Source organism: Terrapene carolina, unplaced genomic scaffold (assembly GCF_002925995.2).
Source record: "Terrapene carolina triunguis isolate 2854851 unplaced genomic scaffold, T_m_triunguis-2.0 Scaffold558, whole genome shotgun sequence".
In the NCBI taxonomy this organism is placed as follows: domain Eukaryota; kingdom Metazoa; phylum Chordata; order Testudines; family Emydidae; genus Terrapene; species Terrapene triunguis.
Genome location: NW_020664909.1, coordinates 2,373,348 through 2,383,562, shown reverse-complemented (window position 1 = coordinate 2,383,562; position 10,215 = coordinate 2,373,348). Strand labels below are relative to the sequence as shown.

Sequence of the window (10,215 nt, the reverse complement as noted above, 5' to 3'; positions counted from 1 at the left end):
CTGCCTGAGTGCGTAGAGTTATATTGTAAAAACGTTGTTCTAGAACCCAGGAATGGTAAAGATAAGACAGCCTCTTGGATCCACTGCTTCAAAAGAATTAAGAGAATAATTGCTGGGCCATCAATTATGGGGAGAAGTTACCTAGCTGGCTCCATCCAGGGTAGGATGCTATTCTCTTCCTAAGACTAAGCCTGAGGTCAAAGAAGACCTAACCCCTTAAATATGCTAGAAAAGGGACACACGTATTGGGTGAGCTGAGAGAGCTTGGCTAGGATTTGTCAGCAAAAAGGCTGACAGTCTGAGACATTCAGGGACTAGGGAGAGGACTGCAATCAATGTAGGCTGTTCCTCCCAACTCAGAGATGGTGAATAACCCAGACCACACTAAGCAGTGGATGGAGGGGGTAAGCTTAGGTAAGGAGATATGCTTGTAGGTCTTGGTTATTTTAAAATCCACTTCTCTAAGCACTGTGTACCTTCTGGACAAAATAAATGATGCTTTGTTTTGAAGAAGCTCTTTCTGTATCACTGAAAAAGTATGCTGTCAGAGGCCCCCAAAAGAGAAACCCTGGCAGGGACCAATCCCAGCTGGACTTGCTGAATTATTCATGGTCGGTACATAGGAGGCTGTAATCCAGATCCTGGTCTGAGAGTGGGTGATATGTGGAGAGGGGCCTGACACCTGTGGGAGTGCTCTCAGTGCAAGCCCAAGAAGGCACAGCTGTGCAGCCTGCCAGGGACTGGAACACACTGCTCCTATATTTTGCTGCTTACAAACTCCATAAAATATTCTTCAAAATGCAGGTGACTGGTGCTGTTAATATGTTCCAAGTGGCATCCTGTTGCATTTGGGTTTCTGGTCTTCTCTAATCATTTGAATGTGTTTGTCACACCCAGTTTTGTATGGCAGTATCATTAATTCCCCTTTCTTCTTCTCCTGCAGTGGGAAAAGATGCCATCTGGACTGAAGTCCCATTCAATTCCAACTCCTATTCAGAGTGCAAAGGGAAACAGTACGTCAAGAGGACCTGGTACAAGAAGTTTGTAGGCGTGCAACTGTGTAACTCCCTGAGATATAAGATTTACCTCAGTGATTCACTTACAGGTAAGGGAAACCCAAGGCAGTGTTAATGTATTTTTATAGCTGTGACCCAAATTACACAATACACACACAGTCATCTAGGTTCTTCATATCCATGGGCCTGGACTGAATGATTTTAAAGGATGATCAGGCATGCGTATGCTTCTTACCTTTGAAATGTGGATTATGGATGTTCCAAGATTCACAGGTTACTATTAACTAATAGTACCCAAAACAGTGCTGGACACTTGACAGAACATGTAAAAATATAACTGCCCTCTCCTGTCCTGAAGAGCTTACATTCTGTGGTGTCAGTCTTGCATTAAAAACCTGTGCCTGCACAGTTCTTCATGCATAGTTGGGGCCTAATAATTAGATGGGATGCCATAAGAAACGGAGAAGACAGGAGCAGATGAGATGGAGCAGGGATTACAGTACTCTCCTGCTGGGATCGTTTGACCTGTAAACATCTTGTGGCTCTTTTCTGAATGATGACATTTTCTGGGGATTGTTTTAATGTATTTTATACACATGGCTTTGTATCTCACTGTAACCTTTTCCTCATCTACTTTCACTTTGATTATTTTAAATCACGCCCATTTGTTTTGGGTTTTTTTTTAAGCCCTATTCCCCCTCACCCCCAACATACACACTTTCGTTATTAACACTAGCCTTCTTGACATAGTTTCTTACCCCTCGCTCATTATGTTCAGGTTATTGAAACCATCTAGTAAGTGCTGGCCTCTGTTTTGTTTCTTTATGTCTGCCAGTGGTTTGGTTTATTCCCAAATGTTTGTTGTGCCTTTATACACATGTGCACTCATCTCGAGAGCTATACAGAGCTTTTGTTTCAGTTTTCCTTTTATTTATTGATAAATTGTTGGGAGACCTCTCATCATGAAACTACTGTTGGTGCAGCTCCATTGGTGCTACAATTAGTAGGAGAACTAGTGCAAACATCACTAGTTTTACCACCTTGCTCTGTAACTCTGCTAAAAGTAGGTGTAGCTGACATGGGGCATGTATAGACTAGGAAAATAGGTTGTATTTTAAAACATGGTGGGTGAGGTGATTTTTAAACTTGGACGTTGGTACCTAATGTAGTCAGGGCAAGTTGTGTTTAGAAATCTATTAGCCTGTCATGGCTATCCCTAGGTTCCTCCTTGCTTCAGTATAGTTACCCCAATGCAAAAAACTCCAGTGTAGACAAGGTCTCAGTCACCACCATTGTGGTGTTTCAATGACAAGGGGTGCTACTGTAGAGCCCAAAATACGAAGAGTAACACAGATCTGTGTAACCTATGGGAAATATCCCCAAAGGTAAAAAGTAGGCTGTGGTGTTTGTTACATGCAGTCGTATAAAAAAACAGAAACAGTCATTGAAAGATGCAGATTTTAGGGCCTAATCCTGTCAGGTGCTGAAGACCTCCCACAAGCAACTAATTCCCTTCCACCCCTCCTGAAATCAGTACCCCAGAGCCCAGCACCTCACAGAATAAGGCACATAGTTGAGATTATGGAGCAGGAAGGAGAGCAGAGAACGTATAGGAATGCTGGCCAGACCATGCCAAAATAACAAGCAGCTATGCTGCCTGGCTCTTCCCCTCAACCCCAAAAGACACACAAGGAAAACCCTGTGGGTAATTTTAAGTTAATATCTCTTATGTAAATAGTGTCTTGACAATTATGTGAACAAGATAGACATTTTAAAACGAGTATCGTTCATTCTTTGCTATGGTACTAGCTATAATCAGACAGACCAACTGCGCTATATTCGGAGTCAGGAAGGAATTTTTCCCCAGATCAGATTGGCAAAGACCCTGGGGTTTTTCGCCTTCCTCTGCAGCGTGCAGCACGGGTCACTTGCAGGTTTACACTAGTGTAAATGGTGGATTCTCTGTAACTTGAAGTCTTTAAATCCTGATTTGAGGACTTCAGTAACTCAGCCTGAGGTTAGGGATCTAATACAGGAGTGAGTGAGTGGGTTGGATTCTGTGGCCTGCCCTGTGCAGGTCATCAGACTAGATGATCACAATGGTCCTTTCTGACCTTAAAATCTATGAGATGACAAAACTGCCAGCGAGACATAGCACACTGTAACACTAGTCTGTGGAAGAAATAGCAGTGCTAATCTAGCAGGACTGTAACAGTCCTAAATCAGATGAATTAACACTGCACTGAAAACTGCTTCAGTCTCAGAACAAATATCTAACGTAGCAATGGCCAATTTTCTTATTTCTGTGTGAATTTATTGTTGTTGTTGCTCTTGCTGGAAGAATGGTGATTTAACTTGGCAGGACAATCATCAAGGCAGCCAGACTGTATTCATTACACTTCCAAAGTCTGGCTCTCTCACTTGTATTGTTTAACCAACACCAGATCAGTTGTCACAATATTTGAATGAACTGGAATGTTTATCCAATCCATATAACATTGTGTTACATTTCCCCCCATTCTTTCACATGGCAAAGGCTTCTGTACTGTAGTGGAAAAATGTCCAGTTCTAAGGCAAAACTCAGCCCTGATGTAGGTCAGCACGACTCCATTGAATTCAATGGAACTATGCCCACCTGTATTAGAGCCAAATTTAACCTGTAATGTCCCGCAAACTGAGGAACCATCTTGTGTTACTGTACATAACAGAGCCACACAGAGGTCTGATTTCCATCTTGAAGTGTGTATTCTAAAATAACCTATCTAGGCTTAGTTACGTTAAGAAATTTCGTGATTTTTAAATGTTTTGGTAAAGAAAGTCCTGATAGCAAATTCTGAGCAAGCCTGGGGGCTCAATCCTGTTCTGTTAACTCCAATGATATCTAGATCAGGTCCTAAGATTTTGAGGAGAGGAAAATGCAACATTTCTCCCCTCAAAAATCCTTCCCATGTATCCTCTTTCAAACCCACGAAAGCCTGGGAAGGATAAGCTAGCCACAACAAGACATAAAAAGCTTTATCTGTGGAGATGAGATGCTCAGTTGCATATTAACATTTTGGGTCCATTTTCTTTACAATAAACAACTGTGAGATCTACGTGTTGGAAATGCACCCTATTAGCTAATCATTACTTGGAGACTGCCATCTCTTTCCTTTTTTGATATTTTTGCCTCCGTGGCTCTGTGTGCATCCATGTGTGTAATATAAAAGATATGGTAGTGAGTTGTGGGCTTTTTATTAGGTATTGAGTGTTATTACAAAATACTCAAGGAAAGGACAGCCAGACCTAGACTGTGCACGACCATCCATGATGAGGAACACTGAAAAAGGTCTAGTACAAAAACAGGCTAGAGATAACTAGAGAGTAGCTACTAGTAAATAGTTTGTTATATTTAGAGTTTTGTCAATCTAAGATTTCTCTGATAGGATCCATCACATATGTTCCTGATTCAGCAGAGCACTTAATCACATGCTTTTCAGTGCTTTGCTGAATCAGGACTGATCGCATGTATCATACTACGATAAATAGTATCATATTGCCCATGCTAATGTAGTTGAAGAAATAAGCTTCAGTTATTTCTCATTGGTATCGTGTGTGTGTGTGTGTGTGTGTGTGTGTAAATAAAAACATATATAATACCCACACACAATTATATATAAATAATATATGATGATATGAGGTGCTGTTAAGGGGTCTTGGCAGAAGTTTGGGATGATCCCATTATTTGTCCGTCTGAGTTATGCAGAGCATTCCAAAAGGTGATACCTCAAACTGTCATAGTTAGTCACTTCCTTTGTTTCCATTTTGTTCATTTATTAGTTTCCCTCTGCTTTTCTCCCCTTCTGAAATATGTTAGAGAGATACTGGTAGGTTTTACAAAACCAAACATCAATATAAACTTTCTTCAAGATATTTAAAAAACAAAATTTCCAGTGAAAACTGTTCTTCTTCAGATTCAAATATTGTAGCATCATGATAGTGTGTGAGAGCCTGAAAGGGAAACTCCCTGCTGAGGAAAATTCAGAAAGGTGAGCAATATACATGGTCCTGCAAAAAAGATCTACCTCTGCAGAGGCCTCCTGAAAGCCACGTGGACAAGTTTCTTTATAAGCTAGGGGCCTGTATTACTACTACAATTTATTTCATTTTTAATAATTTAAGATGAGTGATAAAGGAGTTTTTTGGAGTGTGTCTTTATGTTGCAGTAGTTGAAAGCGACTGTGTATTAGTAATACAAATACTGAATAAAAGCGGGTCTCTATTCTAAACATGCCAATACTGTTACTATAAAATAGCAGCCTCTTCTGATCTCATTTAACAGTTCTCCTTAGCACTGCAATGTAAGCATTCCAGCTAAAATCATTAAAGATTTAAATTTTAAATGTAGCCTTCAGAAGCTGCAATTTTGAGCTGCCTGAATATTCTTCATTTCAGTTTGAAAATTTATCCAAGAGAAACTCCCTCCTAATGAGCACTGGAGACCAACTCTCTCATGGAAGAAACACAACTACAGCTGAAAACGAAAACAGTAATAAGTGCCTTTCATAAGAATGGCCATACTGGGTCAGACCAGTGGTCCTTCTAGCTCACTATCCTGTCTTCTGACAGTGGCCAATGCCAGATGCTTCAGAGAGAATAAACAAAACAGGCAATCGTTGAGTGATCCGGCCTGTCATCCACTCCCAGCTTCTGGCAATCAGAGGTTTAGGGACATCCAGACCATGGGGATGCGTCCCTGACCATCTTGGCTACTAGCCATTGATGGACCTATCTGCCATGAACTTATCTAATTCTTTTTTGAACCCCACTATAGTTTTGGCCTTCACAACATCCCCTGGCAGAGTTTTCCACAGGTTGACTGTATGTTATGTGAAGAAGTACTGCCTTTTGTTTGTCTTAAACCTGCTGCCTATTAATTTCAGTGGGTGACCCCCCCTGGTTCTTGTTTTATGTGAAGGAGTAACAACTCCTTATTCACTTTCTCCACACCTGTCATGATTTTATAGAGTCTATCATATCCCCTCTTACTCGTCTCTTTTCCAGGCTGAAAAGTCCAAGTCTTTTTAATCTCTCCTCAGATAACATTATTAGCTTTTTTGACTCCTGCTGCACACTGAGCTGATATTTTCAGAGAACTATCCACAATGACCTCAAGATCTTTCTTGAATGGTAACAGCTAAGGTAGACCCCATCATTTTGTATGTATAGACAGTATTATGTTTTCCAATGTGCTGTACTTTGCATTTATCAATATTGAATTTAATCTGTCGTTTTGTTGCCCAGTCACACACTTTTGTGAGTTCCCTTTGTAACTCTTTGGAGTCTGCTCTGGACTTAACTATCTTGAGTAATTTTGTGTCATCTGCAAATTTTGCCACCTCACTGTTTATTGCTTTTTCCAGATCATTTATAAACATGTTGAACAGCACTGGCCCCAGTATAGACCTCTGGGGGGAACACCACTATTTACCTCTTTCCATTCTGAAAACTGACCATTTATTCGTACCCTTTGTTTTCTGTCTTTTAAGCAGTTACCGATCCATGAGAGGACCTTCCCTGTTATCTCATGACTGCCTACTGTGCTTAAGAGCCTTTAGTGGGGGACCTTTTCAAAAGCCTTCTGAAAGTCCAAGTACCCTATCTCCACTGGATCACCCTTGTCCACATGTTTGTTGACCCCCTCAAAGAATTGTAATAGATTGGCGAGGCATGATTTCCTTTTACAAAAGCTATGTTGACTCTTCCCCAACAAATCTTGTTCATCTGTGTCTCTGATAATTCTGTTCTTTACTATAGTTTCAAACAATGTGCCAGGTACTACAGTTAGGTTTACCAGCCGCTAATAGCCAAGATCACCTGTGGAGCCTTTTTTTTTAAATTAGTGTCACATTAGCCATCTTCCAGTCATCTGAATAGAAGCTGATTTAAATGATAGGTTACATACCACAGTTAGAACTCTTGGGTGAATACCATCTAGTCCTGGTGACTTATTACTGGTTAATTTATCAATTTGTTCCAAAACCTCCTCTATTGACATCTCAATCTGGAACAGTTCCTCAGATTTGTCACGTAAAAAAAATGGGTCAATCTCTCTCTCATCCTCTGCCGTGAATGCAAAGAATTAATTTAGCTTCTCTGCAATGGTCTAATCTTCCTTGAGAACTCCTTTAGTACCTTGAGCGTCCAGTGGTCCCACTGATTGTGTAGCAGGCTTCCTGCTTCTGAGGTACTTAAAAAAAATTGCTGTTAGTTTTTTAAATCTTTGGCTAGTTGCTCTTCAAATTCTTTTTTGGTCTACCTAATTATACTTCACTTGCCAGAGTTTATGCTCCTTTCTATTTTCCTCAGTAGGATTTAACTTCCCATTTTTAAAGGATTTCTTTTTGCCCCTAACCTTTTACTTTGTTGTTTAGCCATGGTGCCACTTTTTGTTCTTACTATGTTTTTTGATTTGGGGTATACATTTAATTTGAGCCTCTATTATGATGATTTAAAAAAGTTTCTGTGCAGCTTGCAGGCATTTCACTTTTGTGACTGTACCTTTTAATTTCCGTTTAACTAGCTTCCTCATTTTTGTGTAGTTCCCATTTCTGAAGTTAAATGGTACTGCGGTGGACTTCTTTAGTATATTTCAAAAGGAATAGCAAAATTTCGTGCACAAAGACTAGTCAACCGGAGATGAACATTTTGGCAAGGCATTTCCTCCAAAGGGAGATTTTGTTTGTATACCGCCTTTTCTCTGCGCAGAGTCAACATTTAGATCTATTCTGATGCAAGATTGTTTATCTTTCATTTGGGAAGACATTGATAAATTGTTGGTCCTTTCTTGGGAGGATTTTATCTGAAAACTTGAACCTAATCATTGAGTTTAAGGGAACCAGGATTTAGCCCTTAAGCTCTTTGGATGTTTTATGTAATCAATCTTTGCTCATTTTAAGAATACTATGTAGGAGAGCATTAATGAAGCAATGATATATTTATCTGAAAATATTTTTCCTATAGGTCCAATAAGAGTTACCTTGGTGTTTTTTCTCATGCTTCTCACCTAATGCATGGGTGGGTACATATTAGCTATCTAGTCATCTCTAGAATGTGAATTATACGCACATTATAAGCACAAAAAGGGAGAGTAGGCTTGAAGAATCTGGCCTGCTATGCATTAGATATGGCCCTTAAGAATTTCTCTGGAGTCATTTTGGATTGCTTTTTTAATATAACTTAAGAATGGACATACTGGGTCAGACCAAAGGTCCATCTAGCCCAGTCTTCCGACAGTGGCCAGTGCCAGGTGCCCCAGAGGGAATGAACAGAACAGGTAATCATCAAGTGATCCATCCCGTCGCCCATTCCCAGCTTCTGGCAAACAGAAGCAGGATCAGATGAGCACTGATGTTATATAAAATATCCTAATGTCAGAGGGGAAAAACATGGACATTTGGGCCTTTGCCAAACAAAAGAGTTACCCTTTTCATTAATTGGCATTGTGTTTGGGCTTTTGCACAATGCTGTAAAACAGAGTTAGAGCTTAATTGGGGCAGCATCAGACTTAACATTGAGACAAAATGAATACTGGAACTCAACTCAGAACCTACTCAACTTTGATCTTCAAAGGGTTTTCTCCTCATGATATTTTCTTTCTATTTTCAGGACAATTTTACGACATAGGAGATGAGAGGGGACATGGGGAAGATCATTGTCAATTTGTGGACTCATTTTTAGATGGACGGACAGGGCAGAAAGTTTTCCCAGACCAGCTACCAACCAAAGATGGTAAGTTCTGAAGAGTATACTTGTAACAAAACTCTCAAAATCTCCCCCAACCCCAGGGTCTGATTTTTCTCCTGCTGATGGCTTTAAGGCTAATACCCATTCTGAGTTAGATAGCTAAATTACATCTCTACCCTATCTTCACAGCAGATCAAAACTATCCTTCATGCCTGGCACGATGCTATGCCACCCCACGCCCCCAAAACCATTTATTTACACAGAAAAGATGTACTGTTTTAGGTATATCAGTGTGATTAAAGCACAACAACAGACTGTAGGGTGGATGTAGTCTACCCATATACCTTTCCTATACAGGGAAATGGAATAAGCTATACCAGCATAAGGCATCCGCACTACGGTTGCATATGGCTATTGATTTAGGTTTTTAAAAAAACCTAACGGAGGTATTTATATCAGCACAAAATCAGAGTGTAGACCAGGCCTTAATGTTTGTTAGGTGCTTTGCACATTAAAAGCACATATTAAGCCCTAAATACTAATAAAATCCCCATAATTTAACTGTTATGTCCAAAAAGGATAAATCTGAACCTCTTGCAGGTACCTTCCTGAGAGCAAATAAATGTTTGTTTGCATTCAAACTGGCATTGTCAAGTCAGTAAAGCTCAGAAATGCCAGATTTAGTTTTTAAAAGCATTTATACACAAGTACAGTACCTGGTAAGCTTGCAAACGCCACAACCAGAATGAATGTTTGCCTTCAGGTACTGAGCTTAACAGTTTATACCTCAGCTGCTAAATCTTCCGAAAGATCATATTTACAAAAGTTTCCACAGGACAAGTTCACTATGCATTTCACTTGAAGTTGCTATGTTAAAAGCTAACTGGGATTTTTCCCAATGTTAACATAACTACAAGAGGGTCACTTATTGGCTAATCTTCTCCAAAAGTAAAACCAGTTTCAGCAGATGCTCACTTTTTTAAAGCAGAAGGCTGCAACTTTAACTTTGGCACACCGTCCCCAACAGCAGGCAGTTCTCTGGCTCCAGTGTGGTGGCAAATAACCACTATTCTGTGCTGGCCCTTTTCAGTCTACCCACTAGGGTTCAGACCACTCAGAATCCTCTCCCTGCAAGAAGAATTGAGGGGACATATGAAAGCCTCCCCCATCTTCTTACAGGCTCATAGTGTTCCCCAATAATCTCCTGGGTGTGTTTACCTCTGGGCGCTGGCACCTTCACAGGCATTAGATGCCAGCTGCAATGAAATTCCAACCTCTCAACTTTTAAACTCTGTCCTTACTCCTCATTAACCTCACACCAAGCTTCCAGGATACTGCAAGGAAAGTGGGGGAAAAAACACCAAGCACCTTGTCATTCTTGCCCCAGGGAAAATTCCTTCCTGATCCCCAAAACTGGCAAAACCCACAACATCTGGGATACAGTTCACATGTGTGTCTATTATAGGGCTGGGCA

At 40.4% G+C, this 10,215-nt stretch overlaps 1 protein-coding gene across 1 annotated transcript in view; it reads left to right on the top strand.

Annotated features, from left to right (window-relative positions):
• The window catches only part of ABI3BP (ABI family member 3 binding protein), a 292,470-nt gene that overhangs the window by 280,289 nt on the left and 1,966 nt on the right, over positions 1-10,215 (top strand). Inside the window, exons 55-56 of the mRNA XM_029913250.1 lie at positions 944-1,105; positions 8,664-8,786. Coding sequence (XP_029769110.1) covers positions 944-1,105; positions 8,664-8,786 — 285 coding nt within the window. The remainder of the gene's footprint in view (positions 1-943; positions 1,106-8,663; positions 8,787-10,215) is intronic.